At 40.3% G+C, this 23,853-nt stretch overlaps 1 protein-coding gene across 5 annotated transcripts in view; it reads left to right on the plus strand.

Moving 5' to 3' along the window:
- Nucleotides 1-23,853, plus strand: part of CADPS (calcium dependent secretion activator) — a 431,573-nt gene that overhangs the window by 158,834 nt on the left and 248,886 nt on the right. For all 5 annotated transcript variants that reach the window (XM_058678713.1, XM_058678714.1, XM_058678717.1 and 2 more), the window contains exon 4: nucleotides 23,108-23,188. In XM_058678713.1, coding sequence (XP_058534696.1) covers nucleotides 23,108-23,188 — 81 coding nt within the window. The remainder of the gene's footprint in view (nucleotides 1-23,107; nucleotides 23,189-23,853) is intronic.

The following is a 23,853-nucleotide window of genomic DNA, read 5'->3' on the forward strand; positions in this document are numbered from 1 at the left end:
TTTTTTTTTCATCTCTGGTACAGCATGGAAAAATTAATTGCACTGTTTTGCCTGGAGAAAACACTTCATGGCTTGGAGGAAATCAAATGTCAGCCCTCCCATACTCAAGATGTATTCATTGTTAGAACCAGAAAATTTTTCCACAAATAAATATCACAAAACTCTTGAAAGCTGTCAAATAACAACCTCGTAATAAAGGAAGTCAAGAGAGAAGCTTCATTTATTACACTAATATTCTTATTCAAAGTCTAGAAAGACTCCCCCCTTTCCTCCCCCCAGGCACTCATTTAGAAAGAAATGCTGACAATGTCAACTCCATTTCTCTTTTCTCTTCCTTCCCACATTACTGCTCCCTGCACCATGGACACCCTATGGACAGTGGGTTGCGATAGCCCTGCCCCCTGTTACTCAGTTTGGGCTGGGTGGGGAAGGGCAATGATGTGCTCTGTTGGTTGTTAGTGAGAATGGAAAACCTGGAGATGCCAAGCCTGTATCAGCCTGAGTACATGTTTTTTAAGCCGGAGAAGTCCCTTACAACTTAAATGACAAGAGATGATGACATCCTGGGACAGAAAGACATTTGCAGATGACAAAATAGCAACTAAATGAGGTAAAAAAAAAAAAAAAACTCATAGTGACTTAGTGGGCTCCTTGCAAGAGTAACCAGCTAGGCAAGTGGATGGAGCACTATAAGTGGAGATAGAAGTTGAGTGGAAGGCCTCCATGTGCCTCTACCTTCTGTTTGCAGTGTCACCTAAGATACTCTGTGATACAGCAGCAACAGCATCTTCTACCTACTGACCACTCCCACACACTGTAATACCTAGGTGGGCTTTATGAAGCAAATAATGTTATACCCATTTGAGACATGAAGAACTGAGGATCAGAAAATTGAGCAAGCTTGATTGATCTCATTTGAAGCAATACAGTGAAGCAGACCTTTGGCAACATCTAGAGATATTTTTGCTTATCACAACCAGAGAAGCGTATAATCACCTTCTACCATGTAGAAGGCAAAATATAAAGCTAAGCATCTTATGATGAACAAGACAGGCTCTCCAACCAAAAACTAAAAATTCCATTATCTTGTAATCTTGAGGGGTAGAAATCTTGAAGAACTGATAAAAATGGGTTTTTTTAAATTAAATATGCATCTGTATACTTCCCAGTATATTCTTCCTACCACACCTCACCACTTCATCAATGTGGATGTGACTGAGCATCCAGCATGGCTTATACTGCAAAGTAGTTGTTGAGTGAAAGAATAATGAGATTAGGTGAATGATTTATTTTAGGAAACTGTCTTCACCTTTCTGCATCTCAGTCCCCTCAGTTGTATAATAGGTATGACTTATTTCACCTCCATCTCCCTCATAGTGTTCTTAAGTAAGATGCAATATGGTCTTTGAAATTTCCATGTAAATCGTTTGCTAAAGAAGAATGTATGATAACAAGAGATTTTGACCATAGATACATGAAGATAAAAGAGAAGTGATGGGCCACCAGAAAGCAGCAATAAACTGCTTACATAGTGGTAAAATTTAAGGATTATGTTTCAGAATACACTGTTGATATTATTGACAGAAAATGGAAGTGTTTGGGTTGATTGTCCTATACGACTTGAAAATATTCAGCCCAATCTGCTCTGGCCTTGAGTTCCTGATGCCCTGGAGTCTTGTAGACCTCCCTTTCTGATTGGCGATTTTCCTACCATTTAATTAAAAATGAGAAGTCTTTACTTGGCAGTAGTTAAGTGCTTTGGCTTAGAACATATCAAGCAATCACCCAAGCAACATGCCCCTGGCTTTTGGTGGAAATCATTTCTCCTGGAATTAGATGACATTTTGTAGTATTTCCTGACCTATTGGGAACTTTTCCATAGATTCTCTGAGCAGATCAGTATGAACCTGCAAATCTATACACTCAGGTTGAGGGCAGTTTTCATTTCCTGTCTTGAGTGGTAAATTTTAGCCATTTTGAATTTTTCACTGACATCAGCCCCTTAGAAAAACAGGAACAGATGGGAGGGATTTGCCACCCCCTTCCTGGTCTCCCTCAACCCTAATCTGTGCAAACAAGACTGTTGATCTCTCTTTGCTGCCATGAGCAAAGCTGTGGTGTTTTGAGCTGCAAGCCTTTGACCATAAAGGAAATAACCTGTTCTTGATGACTGTTCCCAGGCTATTGTGACAGCTGTTGCAGCTCTGCTACCTAGTGATGTTCCTCAGTTATTCCCATCATCACAATTTTGTTATTAAAAGCTAGCCAAACACCAGCATCTTTGGGGCAGCTAAAAATGCACTCCTGTCTAGTTACGCAGTGCTTTCTGGGAAATTCCCCCAGCAAAAAGATGCTATCAAAGTGCGAGGTGTTGAATAAGCAGACATATTGAAACATATTCTACCATACGAAAGAATTACCAATTATAAGCTACAAATACAAGTTACGTAATGTATGCACACATACTGCTGAATGTGCATGTAAATCCATCATTCTGTTATTTCATTGTATCTTGACATTGCGTATCCCCCTACTTATATTCGCATGGTTTGTTGACACATCACCCGGTGCTTCATAAAGACTTCCTTGTTTCTTTGGTTGGGTATTTCTTTAATCCTGATGAATTGTGTCAGGGAGATCTGTCTATGTGTGTGAGTATGTGATAGCAGGCCAAGTTAGGAACTCAAGGGCCTGTCTTGCTCAGTTTCAGCAACCTTTAATTCAAGCTTTTGAGGTAAATTATTTTCAACCAATTCTTGCCCATTTTAGCTTTACTTACATAGCTCTCCTGCACCTGTGCACCACTGAAAACACTTCATCCAAAAGTCAAACGTGTAGGCTAAATTAGAAGCCAATGAATGGGTGAATGACTAATTGATGGAAAAATTTTCAACTCTGTATGATCTCAGGTACTGCTTATGTTTTGAAATATTAAATTCAAGGCTAAAACTTCAGTTTCAATTAACAATGCAATGTTTGGTCTTTCCTGGAATAGGGATGTTTATGGTTCCCTTGACATTCAGCCAAGAGTTTTCTCACAGCGTGACTCTCAGAAGAGTAAGAAAACTTCTTTGCCAGAAGCCCTGTAGTAAGTGCCATCTCAGTTCTAGCGCACAGATTTTGTTAACAAAGAATCATTCCCAAATCAATCACATAGCCAAGTATATGGGATTTGTGAAAGGTTTCAGCCAGGAAAGACCCTCACCTGAACCTGAAAATGGGCTCTACTTCATCACAAGTGTATGCGTCACCCGAGGAAATGGCACATGATGAATGAAATTCAGCAGAGTCTTACAAAGGAAAATGGAAGGAAGATGTTAAGTCTAGGCCATGCCCTTTACTTAGGCAAGTCACTTAGCCTCTCTAAGCATGCCATAAGACTCTCCCCTTCATGCTGTACTCCAGCCACAGAGACCAGCTTCTGCTTTCCTCCTGTCATGAGCCTTTGCATGTATCATTCCTCTCTGAAATGTTCTTTCATTTCAGAGATTACCTTTGCTTAACATTAGTTCTGCATTCAAGGGCTGTTGGGTAAGATTTCTTTCACAAATTCTTGTTTTCATCCCTTGGAGCAAGTATCTGGAAGTTTACATTAGCATTTATGGTTATTTTCATAATATGCATATCTATCATTCACTCCCAAGAAGAAAAAAAATAGTCCATTTTTGCTCATCATTGTGTTTATGTGTTCTAGGCTTTGTAAGCATGTTTGGAAAGAAGGGCAAACAGACGCAAAAATAGCCTAGACTGTGGCGATACAGTTTCACTTAGAGATGCAGGCATATTAAATAAGAATTTGAATATTAACCTAGTTTAACATCTGAACTTCTAGTGCTATTGAAGAGTGAGAAATATATTAAATATTAAAGTGGACTAGCTTAAAAATTCTGTCACTCACTGGTTAATGGTTAACCAGTTAATGGTTTTCAGAGGTGAATTTGGTTGTACTAGGATGGAGAGTGGGAAGATAAGCCTTCCAGGAGATGTACACTAGGTAGTCATAAACATCTCCAGTTTTGTGAGATTCTTTGCAGTGATTTCTCTAAGCTTAGATTACTGAGGCATTTTTCCTGGCTGTATTGTGATTTCTTGCCTTCTGAAGGGTCTAGATTCCTTATGCTAAAGTAAAAGAAACAGTAGAGGGGGGATATCTTCTGTACTTAGCCTTTTAATGTCAAAAAACAAACACTGAGTTCTTTCCTTGTTTCCAGAAATACTTGCATTGTGGTATCAAAGCACAGCCACAAAATCTGTGGACTGTGAAATAGGATTTCAATTATTAAAGGAAGCCTCCACCTTTCTAAATTGTCTCCGTCCCTTGTGCTACCAAAAATAGCTCATTTTCATTCTTTCCCATTATTTTCTACTGCTTTTGAATTCATTAGTTCAGTCCTGTCATAAATGCTTCATCATTCATTTACAGGTCTCTCTCTTGTTGGGAGTTTTTCCTAAATGAGATCTTCTACAGAACCAAAGGCCTGCCTTGCTGTCCTTCCTTTTTTGTTACCCACACCCAGCCTCTTTCAGAGCCCTTCACCCATCACAGAAGTCAGTGTGGAAGATAATTTAAAATGAAGTGAAGGAATCTTGGGAATGGTGTAGATACATTGAGTCTTCAAGTCATTGCTGATGAATCTGAGCTCTTGAAAACAAGACTCCGTAGCTTGGACCCTGAGGATAAGCTTTGAGTGAGATTCCAGCATAGGTGTTGGTTCATGTAGATTTGTTAAACAACAACAAATTTGCCCAATATCTACTGACTTCCTCAAAAACCAGTTGGAAATCAGGAGAAAAATCAAATCTAGTTCTTTGCCTGAGAAGTTTGTTGTCTTAGATATGTGTGCAAATAGCACTAATACCTAGGTATGTGAAGGTGAGTGCTATGATAGGCAGCCACCAGGAAGACAATAGACAGAACATTCATTTTTTTCTTGATTTTCATGGGTATTTATTAAATCTCTGGCAAAAGGCTACTCTTTAACACTATTATGTTTCATGAAGATTATGTAACCCACACCCCTGGCATCAATCAATGACCCCAATGATCGATTATATGATGGAGAGGTGACAGGTTTCGAGTGCATTTAAGAGAAGAGACTGATACAGACAGGCTATGGCAGAAAGCCTGCCCTGGGACGCAAGGGTAGATAGGGTTGACTTGGGGAAGGGGTGGGAGAAACTTTCTAGACAGAGGAATAGCCCCTGTGAAGCGTCTTCTGGAGCGAGAAATTCCTAGTCATACAGAGACATGTTACCAGTCAAAGGTACAGTGTCGGCAAAGACAAGGAAGAGATGTGTACAGAAAGCCAAGGACATCCTCCAGAATTCAGCCCAGCAGGACCACAGACAACATGGTGGGAGAGGGCAGCTGGGATGGTGAGGGAGCCCAGCCATGAAGAGCCAGGTTCTGTTCTCACAGGTTTCAAAAAGGTATTCATGAGATTCTCACGGTTTTAACACCTTCAAGGTTATAGTGTAGGAATGCGATGTTGGACTCCCACCACCATCCCTGCTACCATCTTCATTATTTCCAGCAGTGAAATTCATGTTTTACAGCTTGTACTATCGGTTTCTATAAATAGCTTCTATCTTTAAAATTTTTATACCACTTTTCAATAAATTGAACATCATCTCCCTGGAGACTAGGGAGGCATTGAATGTTTTTAAAGAAGGGAGCCACTTTATCAGATTGGTGTTTCAGATCCATCACAGGGTAAGGTACAATAGGGAGTGGCAGTGAGAAGAGTGATAAGTGCACTACTACAGGTGGACACATCCAGAGACAGAACCCAGAAAGAAATAGGAGAAGAAAAACAAAACAAGTGAAGGCCCAGATATGGAGGAGGATAGAAGAGCTTTTGACAAGTGATGAAATGAGTGTAGCATGGAGAGGAGAGCCAAGGAGATGCTGAGGTTTCAGGTCTCAATGTCCAGGAGCTGTGAAAGGCCATGTGTAGCAATAGGTAATCTGGAAGGAGATCCAGCTTGGAGAGGTGAAAGAGCAAGGAGGCTAGTTCTGCGGTGCTGGTGCTTTGCCTGTCTGTGTTCATTGAATTCTTGGACCAGCCCCAAGACGTTGGCACTGTGGTGGTTCTCATTTTTCAGAAAAGGAAACCAAGGTCCTAATGATGAAGCCATTATTTCCAAGACAGAATTTCTAATGGGCAGACTCAGCTTGCCTTTAACAATTCCTATAACTTCTCAACCTTTATTTCTGCCTCTTTTCCACTTGCACTGCACCACAAACTGATGTATGATGGTTCTTTCCCTAATAAGCACTGGTGGCTCCCCCATTGCCTGTAGAGATCCTGTTCAATTTTCCTTAAAGATATATGATACATTTTTGAAATATGAAAGCTCCGTAAACTATAGCAAGTTCTGTACCTACTGGAGCTTAAGATAACCTTGCTGTTTTTCTAGTTTTTTTCCTGTTCTGTGTTAGAATTCCTTCTTCTCTCTTAGTGACTCCTTCTGTAGACCTCTTTGCTCTTCACTTGAAAAGCTCACTGTACTCCAAAGCATCAGCTTAATATCCAGGTAAAAAACCATCACCTCCCTGCCTCTTCTGTGAGTTTCTTCAGTGCCATTCCAATGCAGTTGCAAACTAGAAGGCAATCCTAGCAGGCAGGCAAAGGTCCTTTTACTCACTGTGGCTTATGACAGCCATGTCTAGGTTGTTTCACTGCCTCTGCTCTGTTGCTGAAGTGTCCTATTGTGTGGTGGCTGCTTAATGCTGATTCTCTTATGCCAGGCCCACATGAGTGCTGTGAGGACCCCACGTGAGAAACACCTTCAGTTTCTTGTCCTGTACCCAGCAAATCAGTTTCTCTCTCTGGGCCCTGAGAGTTTCCTGTTGCTGACGTTTCCTGGACTGGCAGCCTCCTCTAAGATAAGGCTCCAGCAAGAGGGCTATATCTCAGCTGCTCCCCTCCATGTGCATTTGGTTCAAAAGAAACCACTACGTGTTTGCCACAGCAAACAGTGGGAGCCAAGGTAGTTCCATATGGATGCCCCATCCCACATTACTGCTCCCTGAACTTGTCATTGGGTTTAGAGCTATCCAACTAGACAGTCAAATCAACCAACTGACTACAGAGATCTCGAACAGAATGAGAAAATTAGATTCCTACTTTATTTCAGGTATCTTTGTGTCTGGAAGATTTTTTTTTCTACAGAGGAAGCAACTCAGGAAGGATGGAAGAAGAGCCATGGTGATCCCTTCCTAGGCCTCAGGAATCCGGAGGGTATCCCTTTCATTCTAATCAGTCTTCCCTCTGCTCCTGGTTTTCTGGACACCAGTTAATAAACTCTAGGGGGTTGTAAGTGTCCCTCTAAGGAAAGGAAATGCCACTGGACACCTCTCTGCAGAAGTATCCTTGTTCAGCCAGTGATTCTCCTTTGAGGCTTTGTTCATAAGAGTTATATATAACTATATTTGTGCATTTATGCTTAACTTTTTTTGTCAAGGAAAGAGTATATATCTGGGGCCCAGAAACCTCTAATTTATCCTTTCTGTGAGACTTGTTAAGAGTGAGAAACTGGCTTAAGACTTTCTCCTGGAAAATTAATTCCTTGCAAACTCTTTCTTCTGTGCAAGATAAGTGTGGTTTCTTAATTCCAGTGAAAGAATCTCTAGATTCACAGATGTTAGAATTGGGCAATTTTTTTCTTTCTTATGAAATAAAGACATTGACAAAAACAAAGTAAAAAATGGAAATAAGGAAAGAGAGATATTTCAAAAATATATTTTGCTTTATTGGAAAAAAAAGTTTTTCTAGTTTGGTTGTCCAGTGACTTCAGTGAAGAGATAGGATGATTGCCTGATTGTCCTTGCCTGTACTTCCACTCACTTGAGGTTTCTTCCTCTCTTGCTCTGATTTGATTCTGAGCAGCATCACAGGCTTTTAAAGCAAGAAGTGACTGTGTACTCACGTCACCTTTCGCTCTGAGTGACAGCTGAGGGAGCTGCTCTGTGCATGTGTCATGACAGAATGCTTGCACACACTCCAGTCAAGCTTTCCCAAGGAGCAAGAGAGCTTGCAGCTGAAATGTGTAAAACAGAAGGAGACTGATCCACTCGGAACCCTCTCTGCAAGGGCCCTGTCTCTTACAGACCTTAGTGAGATAAGCCCCAATGCTGAGTTTCACAAGACCCTGTCTGCATTATTCTTACAGAACTGACACTTTCTTAAACAAATTTCTTCACCATAGTCAGAACTGTCAAAATTCTCCTCCTCTTCTCTTCCCTTCCTGAAATTAGTTCAAATCTCAACCCAGCTGGTAATATTAGAAATATTTCACGGCAAGAGGATTAGCATTATGAAGTTAAGCCTCTCTGTCAACTTGGCAACCTTCTCTTTGCCCCCATAATCCAGTGCTGTCAGGGCAACACCTTGCTTCCTCGAGGTCATCACCTACAGCAGGCTTTCTCAACTTCCACCCTACTGACATTTGGGAATGGGTAATTCCTTACTTCAGGGGCATTCTGCATTACAGGGTGCTGGACAGCAATCCTTATCTGCCAGATGCCTGTTGCATCTCCAGATTTTGCCAAGTGTCTTTTAGATAGCAAAAATGATTCCACTTTCCTCCACTTGTTGAGAACTACTACCCTCTCAAGATAAAATTCTTTCCACAAATTGTCAATCTGAGTTAGTGACACATCCAAACCTTTTAATTGTGTTTGGTGGTTGGGAGAAGGGAGGGAGACTGATAAGGGAAGAGACTTGATGCCTTCATCTTAGAAATTTTGGTTGCTAATGCCACCACTTACATTGAAGATTGTCTCCTGAAACTTTGCAGCCCTGCTCTTCTGATAGGAAACTGAAGCTTGCCAGGAAATTGATCACTTCAGGGGGATTTGTGGAGGGAGGCACTGCTCCTTTCCTTGGCCTTTCTCCAGTGTTGGACAGTATAAACTGCCAGTGCTTGTTAGCTTAGAGATTAATCATTAATGATAAGAAGCTTATGAATGTTTCAGAATTTTCTCTTCTATGGGTTGCTCCCTGTGAGGAGCACAAAGTCCGTTCCAGCTGTCCTACATCAAAGCCACATGCTGTCACCCAGAGTGTTATCTTGTTCCTTGCAGGGTATGTTGATTCTACATTTTTTTAATCAGCCATTTTCTAACTCAACTGCACATGTCAGGTTACAGGCGACAGAATCCATTAAGCCTCAGCTGAAGCCAACCGAGCTCCTGTGGCATTGGGATTTGATATCTCTGTGGTGTAATTTCACCAGGAGAAATTATAGAAGTACGGTTTTGCGGAAGTGTCAGCAGAAGGCTTGCAAGGCTTAAAAGAGGGTGAAATACCATCAACAATTGGAATCTTTGTGTAACCTTTGCAACTTAGAGTTTTCATATTTATTTGTATTTCTCATTTTCTTGAATCTTTAAGTTTCTCCATATTCAAAGAGCACTCACTTGTTTTTCTTTGATTTAAACAAGGAACAGAGGGAGGGCTATACAGACTGACAGAGAGAGTGCTAATCCATTGGTCCACTCCCCTGATATCTGCACAGCTCAGTCAGGGCCAGAGCCAAGACCCAGGAATGAAATCCAAGCCTCTGTCATGGGAAGAACAGGAACTCAAGTACTTGAGCCATCAGCTGCTGCCTCCTAGTGGCTGGTATCAAGAAATCAGAATCCAGAGTGTAACTGGGACTCGCCCCCAAGCCCTCTGATACAGGATACCCATGTCCTAACCAGTTCCTTAAGGGATAGTTGAAACACTCATCCCACTCTCTCATTCTTGTCAGTTGAAATATTTAAGTAGGTGATCCAATCAGTGCTTTATCAATTGAGTTGATAGTGATAACTGTTACTGGCTGAATGATTAAAGCATCAAGGCAATTTAATTGAAAAAAAAACATAGGGCAGCTCAGAATACTAAAGACTCGCTACTGTTTGAAGGGTAACATATTTACAGGCAATCACAAATACATATTAGGTGTTAATTCTGTAAGGCACTAGCTAAGCTATTAACCTGAAAATCATTTCAATTTCATTGTATGTTAACATCTTTTCTCAAAATTGTATCTTTCCACTCTTCTAATTAGGATACAAGCATCTTCTAAAAAGTGAAATTTTGCGAATAAATTCTATCTTCGGGAATATAAGCATAAGAGGGCAGGCTATTGACGGATACATGCATTTGGTATTGCTTTTTAAAAACCTGGTTCTCATTTTGAATTTGATTTCCTTAAATTCCTATTCAAACAATGGTTAAGATTACTGAAAATCTTTTGTCCATTTTGATGTTACAGTAACTTCAGGGGAACTGGTTACTAAAATTATTATGAAGGTTTTTCTCTGAAGGCTCCAAAAGCATTCCCTCAGCTAAGAAAATTCTGTCAGGGTGCCTTTATAAATATGAAAGGGCAACATTAGCAAATGTATCATCTAACCTGAAACACAGTTTCATAGAGATTTACTAAATTTCTGAGTTACAAATAAAATTTCAGGAGCTGAGACATCATCTGTCATAATGGGTCTACCAGTTGCTCAGTCCAGGAAATTGTAAATACATTAGGAAAATATAAGTTATAGTGTTAATCTTAATTTTATTAATGTTAAACATTAATCTTAATGTTTACTTGATTGTTTCCATTTCATCTCAGTTAAAATCCTTCTTGTTTGGGGTTTCTCTCTCTCAGAGGAGAGCACCACATTCGTCATGACTTCTCTAAATCAAGGCCATATCTGTGTTCCACCATGTTCACTTGAGTTTTCATTTGATGTCAGATTGTTCGTGTAGGCCAGGAGAGAGTTACTTAAGATAAATCCCATGTCTTAACCAAAATCCATGTTAGCATTTTGTGTGACAGACTCAGTGGTTCTTAGGAAATATTTTTATGTGTCTCTTTACATTTTCAGTTTTTCCTTGCAGTCCGGGAAGCTCTTAGGATCAGTTTCAGCCAACAGGCTATGGATTTTGTCCTTCTATGTTCCTTTGTCAGACAAGTTTAGAAGCTTCATGTTGAAATGGTAGAATCACAAACTTGAGGTGTTTCCGTACATCTGGATCCGTGGTGATTTTGTGGAAAAGAACCCCTATAACCAGACTTAGATAGGTAGATTAAACAAACAAACAAAAACGAAGAACTATCATATTTAGCCGCTGAAATTTCTTTTTTAAAAAAAAATGTTTGAAAGTTGGAGTTACAGACAGTAGGAGAGATGGGTAGAGACAATGATCTTCCGTCCACTAGTTCACTCCCCAGACAGCTACAATGGCTGGTGATGGGCCAGGGCAAAGCCAGGAGCCAGGGATTTCACCCAGGTCTCCCACATGGGTGCAGGGGCCCAAGCACTTGGGTTATTTTCCACAGGTTTCCCAAGCAATTGGATTGGAAGTAGAGAAGCCAGGACATGATTCAGTGCCCAGATGGGACGCCAGTGTCACATACAGTTGCCTTACTAGCTATGCCACAACGCCAGCCCCACTACTTAGTTTTCAAGGTTAATGTTTTACCATGGAATGAATTAGCCTTCGCTAGTCAATTTATTTCCCCTTTTAAGTTTACATTCTCAATATTTATATTTTAAGTATAACTCTTGACTATCCTGTGCTTCATCAAAAATAAAAAATCTTTTATTTCTGGCTTATTGTGTGTGACAAGAGTAGGTATTAGTATATTCCAACAAATAAGAACCATCACATATAATAAGTTGGATGATATCTGATTCTTTTTCTTGCCTGTAGAAAGCTACAGTTGTAAGCAGGAAATGACAACAATATAATATGGAGATTTTTAATCATTCTTTTTCTCTCATCTATATTTTAAAAGGAGTACTGAAAGTCTCACTTTTTTATGCTTCTTCTTCCTCTTTCCCAAAGATAATTTTTTTAAACTTAATAAAAATATAGTCATCTGGTTACGATTTGATGCTGGAAATTGGCTGTTCCTTTGGCAGGTCTTAATCAAGGTGAAACTCATCCTTTATAAATATTTTTGCTTTTGAACAATGATTATAGAGTGGCAAACACACTCTTCAGGACAAGGAAAATGAGATAATGATATATGTTAGGTAGACTTATGAATAGACCCAGTGTCTACCAAGTACTTTGTAGTGATCAGCCTGTGCCTGGAAATTAGGCACATCTTGTATTTGTGACATTCTGTTCAAAAGAAGCAGCAGTGCCTGTGACAGTTCTCTTGTACCCTGGAAAATATACTTCCTCTCCTAAGTTTTAACTGACATGAGATACACTGTAATTCATACATCCTAATGTGTTATTCTGGTTGAGATCTCTCCAGCAGAAACACATATACAAGATACACACACACACACACACACACACACACACACAGAGAGAAAGAGAATCTGCACACATGTTTATATCACTAAAAATGCAATGGCAGAAGCTGGATAATGGATTTCATTTTGACCTTGTGAGTAATGTTTATGTTACATTGCCGGTGTTTGCAAATAGAGTTTACATCCCTCCAAATAAAGAGAGAGCTTATTTAGTAAAAGCATTCGATTTATTAGAGGCATTTCAGGCATCACTGGATACCTTCAGACCTTCCTGTTGGGTGAAATATTTTCACCATTTATAAATTGCTTTGCACCGTGACTTGATGCTGCTGAAAGAGAAAAATTGCTTAACAGTCCCATAAAGGCTTTTATTTTAATTTCCCATAGTATTCATATCAAAATATCCAGAGAATAAAGTCACCCAAGGCTCTTTGTAAAAGAATGAAAAGAATCATATAGGCTGCCCGCAAAAACTAAATTCAAGAACTAATGACAATCAAAATAATCATCTACATTTGAGCAGTACTATACATGTTTATCCTGCTTCAAAATTCATAGCAATGTCTTAAAGTAAGCATTTCATGAGTATTTACATGAGAATTTGAATATTAATAATCCCAATTTCTAGATGAAAAAAATTCTCCCATAGATCTTAATTAGTTCTAATATTTGTTACTTTTGTTCTTTTAGTCAGTTATTATCTATTCTTTCTGCACTGAAAAACACTCAATGAAAATTATTCATTCAACAAAGACTTAATAAGTTTAAAATCTTTATATTCAGAAGTCTGTTTAGGTTGATTTTTGAACATCTATCAGTTTTCAGACACTACACTAAATGCTTGAACAGATGTCTCATAAGCTCATCAAAATAATCCTGCCAAGTACATATTATTATCTCTGTCTCAAATTTAGCTATGCAAATATTCTTCCTGATCTATATACATCAGTCAGTGGAGATTTTTACAGTGAATAAAAAGCATGATCTTTATCTTCGAGGTACTTAACAGCCTAGCTAAGAGCGTGACATGAGGCAATGTATGCCATTTTGGTGGGGGTGATATGAGGGGCCTTCAGAAAATGACCTTGACTGAGATAAGGAAGGAACCTAAGGACGCACCATTGAGTTGGGACTTGGGTTGATGATTTAGTACTACCCAGATCAAGGTGACAGAAGACAGCAGACAGATACACTAGCCAGGACGAAGCAAGAATATTTCATGTTTGAGAATCCAAAAGCATCAGCACACAGTGGCTTGAGCTTCAAGAGTAAGTTAGAGCCATGGAAGGCATGAAAGACAATGCTGGAAATGTGTGCAGAACATGTGGCCAGAGCTCCTTATGCTCTGGTAAGGAACTCTGACCCTGAATGCCAAGGACAGTGTAACAGAACAACGTGGGCAAATACACATTCCAAAGAGATGAGCAGACTGCCTTGCAGAGCATGGAGCAACCCTTGGTTCTTGAAGTGTGCTCTGCACACGCAAGAGCTTGTTAGAAGGATGGATTCCTGGCACCCCAGACTTAACTGCATCAAAACTCTCCAGGGGTGAGGCTTTTGACTGTATAGTTTAATGAGTTCTCTAGCTGTTTTTTATGTGCAACAAATCACAAGAATTGCTGGATTGTGGTGGAAGTTCTCAGTCGTTGCTGCACATTTGAATCCCCTGGAGAGTTAAAAGAAAGAATAATAATACCTGAGTCTCAGCTCAAAGTGTCTGAGTTAGTTGGGATGCAACCTGGACATCAAAAATTTCCTTTTTTTTTTTCTTTCTCAGGGTGTTCTCATGCGCGGCTAGGATGGACAATTGTAGCATAAAGAGGGCAGTAAGAGAAAATCCAAGGGCTATCAGTCATCCATGGTAGAGAGAATGGTAGTCGGACCTAGGGAAACAACTACACAGAATCAGCTGAGTCCAGCAGTAGGTAGGAGGTGACTGCACAGCTATGGAGGTCTAGGCATCTACATATTCTCTCTCCACAAAATTACAGGTGGCTTTTGCTGCTGCACTCCCACTCAGAAAACCAACGCCCACTCTCTTCTTTGAATGGCTTTAGTTCTCCGTGTCCTCGGGATGGTGCAGGTGAATTCGATTATTTCACAGTCTCAGTGGGGAAGATCATTAATATGATCCATTAAGCAATATACACAGTGATGTCCTCTGTGTAGAGTGAAAAAGAAAACAATCTTTGGTCTCAGTAATACTAAATCATAACGTTGATTTTGTGGACACTCGTTGCATTGGAAGTATGATGCTAAGTGCTTTAGGAGTGCTTCAGTCTGTTGTTCTCACAAGCCTTTGCTATTGGCATCATTATTATTGCAACTCCCACTTTGCAAATGAGTCTACAGACACGGCTCAGGAGGTTGAAGGTTTTCACTGAGCTGATAAGTGGTAGAGATTGGAGGACAGTTCTGATTGTTTCTACCTCCCTGAGTCTGACCACCATGCCCTCCTCCTGCTCTGGAAGGGAAAAAAAAATCAAGACACAGGTTGCATGAGAGGCTTAGATATTAAGCTTGCTAGTGATGCCTATAGAAACAGGTTCATGCCTGGCTGAAATAATCAGAGAAGAATTCCTGAAGAAAGAAGTTTTGAAATCAGACCCTGAATGACACAGCAGATTTGAAACTGTAGAAAGAAGAGAGGAGCTCATTCCAGAACTAGGATGAAAATGAGGAAGGACTTACTGAGAAATACAGGACCATAAAGGAGTAGGTTAGATTTCTGTGTAGGCATTTTTATGCTTGTTCAGAGAGTTGCTGCATTTGGCATTCTTGTGTTGTATTTACTGCGTTTTTCAGAAGCCAGTAAAGGCATAAAACTGGTGATTCAATTGCAGGCAGTGCTTTCATTGGCTGGCAGAAATCTGGGAACTAAACAATGCATTTTGCAATCAAGAGGATGTGCATCCTTCAGAATGGAAACTTCGACCTACTCAAGTTCTTCTCTTAGCAAGGAAATAAGGCATGGTAAAGAAAGATGTGAATGATCTTATTTTCTCTCTTCCACAAGTAAGATGGTATCTCTTTTGGTGATTTTTACAAAACTAGAATGCAATTCTGTGTATGTGGAACACCAAGTTCCTTTTCCCTCTACAAATAATCTTGGAACCAAGACCTTAGTAACAACTGAGAGGCAAGGCTGCAGGTCTCATTGGTCTTATTAATTAGATGGAGTCATACATATGATGGAATATGTGATATGCCCTCTGTTTACATGTCATAACATGCAGTAACATAAAAATAGAAAATATATAAATCTATTTTATATCTTTCATGAGATAGTAACACATACTGGAATATGAATCTATTATACTACATGTCACTAATGAGACACAGTAATGTGTAATAAAGTATATATCTAATAAACCAGATGGCTCCTGCATTAATATAATCTTGTCTGTAGTAAAACATGTGATAACTCCATCATACATCTCTGAGCTAGTACAACGTGTAATACAGATTGTAGATCTCCTATGAGATTGAATAACATGTACAATAGAGTCTGTAATCTAACATGTAACACATGTACTAGAGAATATATTGATTTTATGTCTGTGTTGAGATATAATAGTACAAAGACACAGTGTGTTGAACCACTGCTTGTGAACACCTCACTATCTTCATGACACTATTACTTTCAGTTGTAGATACAGCTGCCTGTGGATATTTGCCTATGTAGCAGAGGCAACATTAAATCTCCAGCTTTGTGATCTGAAATCCATTCTCTACTAAGGGTAGCCTGCTCTATGCAGGAACAATAATTCTGAAATTCCAGGTAAACCACCTCACCTTTGAAAGCTTGGTTTCTCACCTGAAAGGGAGAAAATCTATTCTTACTTCACATGCTGCTAGAATCTGAAATTATCAAAGGGAGGACTGTGTAGGCTGTGGAGTGCCAAGAACTGAAGGCTGCTCGGGTTCACTGAAGGTGACCATATGCCAAGCAAGGCTCAAAGAGATTCAACAACTTGCCCAGGATGGCTCACCTGCAAAGCAGAAAGGCAACAGATTTGAATCTGTACAGGCTGGGGGTGGAGGGAGGCGGGGAGCAGCTGACCTTGTCCTAAGGTGGAAAAGTGGAAGAAAGGAGAGGAGGAACTTCAGGGTGGCAAGCAGGTGCTTAAAATTGTAATAACCGCACAATCCAAACCTTTACATATTTTTTAAGGCAGGAGCTTACGCACCTACATCTGCTGACTGGGGTAACACTACCCCAGCTGTAACTTTCCAGACTGCAATGCATCAGCAAGGCAGTATCGCAGGAGCAATTTGTCTCTAGAGACAGATTTTAAAAAAAAGAACTGGAGCCATGTTAAAAAGGAGGCTTATGCCAACCTATAGGAGCACTTTGTGGGCTGGGGCCTTCACCTCCTCTTCAATGACTCTTGGCAGCTTTCATTGCAGACACTCATCTCTGGGAACCTTGTGGACAGACTGGGGAGCAGAGTGGTGGAAAGGGGCCAAATGAACAGATTGAGCTAAACTCAGGTCAGCCGGTGACTTGCTCTACAACTGTTGGTGGTACCCCTGCCTTTGTTCCCCAGAACCTAGAGTTAAGGGAACTTTGCCAAACATGACTGGTTGCCAGTCCACAAAGGTCAGTATCTACCTATTACAATGCTGACAAGTGCTAATTAAGATCAGGTGCATTCTAGCTAGAGAAGAATGGCAGAAGAGATGGACCAACTCTGGAAGGATTGGGCAAGAGTTTAATGCCAAGCTGAAGAGTGGATGCTAAGAATGGGTTTCTAGTCAAGAGGGAGGCAAGGAAGAGTATTCCAGGGAGGAAAGGCAGCTGTGTGTAAGCACCTAGGGGCAAGAGAAGGCTGTTGTGTGGACCCCCAGAAAGGCTTCTCAGCATAGCATCCAAAGAAAGGGGCAGTGTCACAGCTGATGTTACTATCTTACTTCTAAAGCTCCCCTTTCATTTTCATTCTAAGGCTGGGGTTGGTTCATTTACTCTGAGACAAAGTAGCATAGGTTTTCATACAGAAAGCAGAATAATTACTGATATAATGCATAGGATCATCAGCCTATTTCCATTTATATCTTCTGCTTGTTTTAATAATATCCACCTCTTTGCTTGACTAAAGGCTGTCTCTGGGCAATAATGACCTTGGAAATTTCCAGAGTTGCACTTGACTTTGTACCATCATTATGTGTGAACGTCAACCCCAGAGAATTCAGGCATCCTCAGAAAGCTGGTGCCCAGGGATTTCACTTAGGCAGACTGTCAAGACCAGTCTTCCAGGAGCGCTGGGATTAATGAGGAAGTTACAAGCCCGACTCCAATGACAATTTCTTCGTCACCCCCAAGGTTGAATAGGGCATTCCCAGGCAGGCTGCCTTTTTTGAGATAGAGACCTATTTGCTTAGTGAAAAGTTTGTCCATTAACATGGAAAAAGTGAAGTGTACAGAGGAATCATCTATGTGAACACAGCTAAAGAGATGTTCCTGGGATGTTCACATGGCTGACGGATTTTGGAAATGTGATGATTGATTAAGTTACCCTCATGTTGGATTTCTAATCAATGTGCCTTATGGCTCTCCAGGCAGATAATAAAGTTACAAGGTGTCCAGACTGTGTGTGTCGATAGGTAGAGCTTTTTGACTAAAAACCTAGACAACTTACAGGATTTAGAATGCTCTTCAGAAGATAACTTTGAGAAGTGTTAGTCTAGAATTTTTAGAGATTCCCAGAAGATATATCCTAGAGCTCATCATTTTCAAGTGAAAGTATGAACAGAGAAATCAGGAGTTTGACCCAAGATTCAAACAGAAGAGGATCATGAAAGACGAGAACACAGGCTCTGTTATCCATTCCAGATTCAGGGCTCCTGTTTCCAGTCTGGTTTCTTTCTAATTTTTTTTTGTAAGATTTGCTTTCACTGGAAAGGCAGATCAGATTTATAAAAACAGAAAGATCTTCTGTCCGTTGATTTGCTCCCCAAATGGCCAAAAGGTGAGGATTCAGCCTTTGAGGCATCACACGGGGCGCAGTCTGGTTTCTGTCACAAATCACAAAAGGTAGACAACAGAGAAAGAGCCTGCTCAAAGCCAGGGATAATTTTATGAGCTATGTTGTAAAGTATAAGACCTACTATGAGCCTGCACCCTGCTAGGTACTTTGAATGCTTGTTATTGGACTCAATCCTCATAACGCAATGGAACGGAGATCTTATCCCAGATTTCCAGATGAAGAAACTGAAGTTTAAAAAGGTTCACTTGCTAGTTCTGTCTCTTCCAATAGGGAAATTACAACATCAAGGTGTTTACCCATGTTGGTCTGACTTCAAACACACAATGCACTTCATCATCTCATTTGGTCTTTTCAGTAGTCTTGCAGGGTAACAGTGGCCTCTGCTTTGCACATGAAGAACCTGGAGTTCACTGGGATTAACACAGCTGAGATTAACATGCCTAGCTCACAAAACTGAAGAGTGGCATGGATGGGCACAGCTCTGCTCTTCCAGACTTCAGTTCTGTGCTCTTTGGGACACTGGTCTGAGTTCTCACCTCTGCATTAACTGACATCCAGGAGCCAGAGACCAACAAGCCTTCAGCCAGCTTCAGCTGATGACACAGGAGACACTGCCTGGACATGGGCAGTGGGCAGGGCTGGGCTTAATCCTTCTGCCTCAATTTTAAAAAAAAAGACCAAGGAAATATCTCCCTTGGGGTTAGCACAAGTCAAAACAAACAGACTGCCTCTGCTTGACTTCTGCTAGTAGGAAGATTATTTGTCTAGTTAGGTAAAGAGCCTTTGTGCACATGTTCGTTTTTGAATGCCGATGAACTGTTGATAGGAAATATTTGCCCTTGGCTTCATTCTGCAGCTGATCTTTGCTTTGCTTGGTGGAAAAGACCATCACAGTAAACAACCTCTGTTTCTGTGGAGGCTCACTTTCTGGCTTTTTTCTTTCCCATACTTGAAAAGATAAACGACTTCTTTCTCTTTGTATTTCGGGATTCATGCTGTAGGGCTGTCAGGCTCCTAGGTTGGGGAGGGCCTTGTGTATCATGCCAGGCTATTTTCAGCAGCTTCGCTCGCATTTCCCTTTTCATCCTATCCTCAGATCATTAGCTGTCAGGCGGCAGTGGCCGCCTTCTGGTCACTGCTGCCAATTAAAGTTGCACAGAGCAAAGGGGCTCTACCCTGGAGAACATGAGAAACACTGAGAAGCCAGGGAAGTTGTCAAGAGGTGGATGCCTCTGATCATTGGCAGTGCACTCTCTGCGCAAGAGCCTGCATCTGCACCTGGGAGAATGCCATCCCTGCTGGTACCTTCTCAGCTGAACCTTTGATGCCCCATGGTGGCCCTTGTTAGAAATGCAGCCAATCTGGGCTGCTTTGGGAACAAAACTGAGAACAGCAACCATGTTCCTCTGACTTTACTGCATGCTCACACTGGACTAAGCACTTTATAACCATTCTCAGTGAATCTCATGACAACCTTATGTAGATTTATCCTGATGATGCAGATAGAAGACCTGATGCAAGACAAGTAACATACACTGCCCAAGATCACACAAGTTATCAGGTGTGGGAGCCAGGATAAAAGGGTTGTCATTTCATTGCTGTTATTTCATAGGGAGGAATCAAGTACAACTACAGCCTCTGTAAAAGAAAATAGTCCATCACGGACAAGTGACACCAAATCAGTGTTTCTTTGTACTGCACACAGTACCCAGCAGTATGTCTGTTCTCAAGACTATTGAAGTAGCTCATTGTCAGGACCAATGAGGAAACCAACACAAAACCTTTGAGAAGAAGGGTGTGATTATGCAAGACAAATGAGTTCCAGTTTGAAACAGAGCAACCTAAGTTTCCAAGAGCTGGTGTCATGGGAACCCACCCTCAATCTCACCATCACTACATTGGCTGTTCTTCAAAAATATTGCCTGCTTGATGGGGCCAGTGTTGTGGCGTAAGAAGACGAACTGTAGCCTGCAATGAAAGTATCTGATATGGGCATCAGTATGTGTCAAGCTGCTGCGATTCCAATTCAGTTCTCTGCTAATGGCCTGGCAAGAGCAGTGAAAGATGATTCAAGTGTTTGGTCCATTGCCCACCCGCATGGGAGACCTGCATCAAAGTTCTAAATCCTGGATTTATCCTAGTCCAGCACTGGCCATTGTGATCATATTGGGAGTGACCAGTAGATGCAAGGGCTCTTTTGCCTCCACTTCCACCCTGCTTCTGTAACTATGACCTTCAATAAAGCCAAGGGTTTTAATGTTATGTCTCATTAAGTTGTTTCACATGTGTGGTATCTCAAACTCCCTTGTGGAATGTTTTTCTTCATGAAATAATTGCGTAAAAGACTAATACAACTAACTAGAGGAGTGTATTAGTCTTGATTAATGAAAAATTTTCATTTTTTTGATTATTGAAAATTTTTCACCATCACTTTTTCACTTAATAATTCCTTGTTTTGCAGAATGCTTATTGCATCTCTTTCTTGGGTTCATTTCCAAAAGTGTCCAAGACACTCCTAAGTTACTTAGCATTCTATGCAGTTGTCAGAAAGTGTTAACCCCTCTCCTTTATGCCCAAATTGCTAAAATAATCATATGTATTTCCACAAAGTTGAAGCTTAAGTCAGGAACTGAGTATGTCTTATTCTTTTCTGCATTCCAGTTTCTTGTTGTACCAAGATAGTCTGTAAAAATCGAAGGAATGGTTGAGTAAATGACTGAAAAAAATCAGTGAATGAATGAGCCTTTGTGTAGACACTGTCTGTTCATTGTGTTCTTGGCTGTTGTGGTTACATTTTGTGAGATCAGGAGATCCCACCTGCCTATTAGAATCTTCAATGGGAGGGGAATCTATAGGGCATTCTCCCCATATAAATATTCTATCTTTTCACCAATTTTTCAGTATTAGCCCCTAATCAAATTATTTGTAAAGAAACAGGGTGTTATGTATGCACGTATATTTTGAATAAGACACATCTAAGTGACACAGTGTGTCTGCACCTGGATTTGAAGCACTCTTGGTCTTCCAAAGGCGATTAAAGAAGTGCAGTTCTTTGACACTTAAAAATAACACTGTGATCCCTGTGTTTCCCACATGTATCTGTCAGTGAGTAGTGATAGGAATGGACCATTAACTAGCGGTGTGATTTTTTTGCCATTGATGTCTCTTATATTAATTTAGAACAGGATTTTCAACTGTTGATCTGTGTGAGAAATTTGCTACCAAAAGTACAAATTTAGTTCTCAATTAAAAAGTAGCTGTTGGCCAATATCTAACAAGACTTCTTTCTACAGAACTTCCCATCAATGGTGTATTTTGACACAGCCTTTCCCAAACCTATCTTGAGTATTTACAGAGTCTGTTGGAAATTTTTTTTTCCTGAGTCTCTACTGTTGTCTTTGAGGGAAATATGACCTTAGAAAATGCATGCAGCCATATGTTGGCAATCCCACATTGATGTTTAGGAAGTAGTCTCTATCTCTCAAAGGATAAAAAGGAGAAGAAAACACAATGCAGCTTCTTGAATTGAGTAGGGTGACAAAACAGGACATAGCTTCAAATCAGATAGACCCTTCTGTGTTCTGCAAAAATAAACCAATGACTAACATTAACACTTCAGAAATATGGTCGTCACTTCTCTAGTATGAATGTTTGCATTGTATTAGAGCTGACTTATTTTCCAACTATTTCATAGCATAGTTGAGAATCATTCTTTTATATATATATATATATATATATATATAATCAATAAGCATGCAGCTTAAAACTTCCAAATAAAAGCAGTTTTTTGAAGAATGGAACTTAGAAACACGTATTGTCAAGCGAATTTTTGTTATAAGCTAATAGATGCCGAAAAACAAACAACAAACAAAACAACAATGCCTGTCCTGCTTGAATGCCACTGTTTCTCATTAAAATTTTCTGTGAATAAAATAAATTGTAACTTACTGGGAAAATCAGATTCCATTACAATTTGGAGGCTAAAGCAAAGCTTACTTATAAAAAGAGAACCTCAATTCACAAAACAAGAATCCTCTACCTGGTGTAAATAAACTTTTATTGGAACATAGTACATCGAATTTCTTCACCATCTATGGATATTTTCACAACAGAGTGGTGGATGCCTTGATCCATTGCAAGAAGGAGCTTATGGTTTTCAATGCCTGTTTATAGATCTCTTTCATAATATTTCATAGAAATATGTGACAGATTTGAAGATTATCTAACCCATCTCTTTGTTCTGTAGATGGGAAAACTGAAACCAGATGAGTTAGGTAATTGTCCAAGTGTGTTTATGCTTAAGTGTTCTAATTCGTGAATCTGAGTGACTCTCATCATCCTGGAAGGCAATGGTAGATTTCAACGTAGATACCAACACAACTGTTTGGAAATTGACATCTGGACACTCTGGATGAGAAGTTCTCAGGGTTGATTAAGAGAGTGCCTAAGTTGGGAGAGCAGTCAGCGAAGTACCTTAAGTATGCACTATATCTCCTCCCTCCATGGCTATAAGTTATGTCATTGACATTTTCTCTGTATGTCTCCTATGTAAACACTTTGATTATTGAATAAAAACAGGGGTGTTGCCTTAAGAATGCATTAAAATCACTACTGCGCGACAGTTCACAAGTGATTGATGATTTTTTTTTCAAGGACATCCCAATGTCTGTCTTAGTGACTGCTTGCTTTGTCATGTTCTACCTTGAAGAATTTAACTCTGGATCTTATTCCAGCTGGAATTGCTGGTTGCAAAAATGTTCATAAAATGCAGTGAAATATGTACACCGTGTTTGGGAGGGTAGAAATTGAAAAGTCAGAAACTGATGTCCATGTTTTACATGTCTGTGGTTTTGTGCAGCTGGACAACCCAGATGAGCAAGCAGCCCAGATTAGACGAGAACTGGATGGACGTCTCCAAATGGCAGACCAAATAGCTAAGGTAAGATGGTGTGGGGATGGTGGCTGGGGAGAAGGCCTAACCTCCACACTAGAAGCTGAGTTATAGCCTAGGGCCTTGAAAAACTGTGTTGAGATGTAGAGGGGAGAAAAGATGCAGGCAATCACTCTGTGATTGGAACCCCAGTCATCTCTCTAGGACAGACATTACTTAGACCCATTATGTCCCAGTGAAAATCTGATGACCTCCACCTTTTTTTTTTTCCAAGTTCCTGACTCTTAGTTTCAACTGTCTATTGAATATTTCACTATGAAAATCTCTGGGCATTTGAAGTTAAATGCATTCAGAATCTCCTTCAGCACCTACACTAATCCTCTTCCTTCATTCCATTTTGCGTTACCATAGTTGAAATGTCTTCAGTATTGTCTATCTCTCCTTCCTGTCTACAACATTCCATACCCTACCCTGAGTCTTGTTGACTCTTTCTCCTGAATGCTTGTTGGTGATTTCTTAATTGCTTTCCCGTCAAACTGTTAGGACTTTTCTCCAGGCTTTCAGCACCTGCACCTGGATATGACAAGGTCTCCTATTGTGTATCCCTGGCTCTAATTCTTTCATCTCTCCTCCCAATCCTGCACACAGTTTCCATTCTAAAACTCACATGTGAACATCTCAAAACAGAGCCTCAAAATACTTCAGGAGATTCC

Source organism: Ochotona princeps, chromosome 21 (genome assembly GCF_030435755.1).
Source record: "Ochotona princeps isolate mOchPri1 chromosome 21, mOchPri1.hap1, whole genome shotgun sequence".
NCBI lineage: Eukaryota > Metazoa > Chordata > Mammalia > Lagomorpha > Ochotonidae > Ochotona > Ochotona princeps.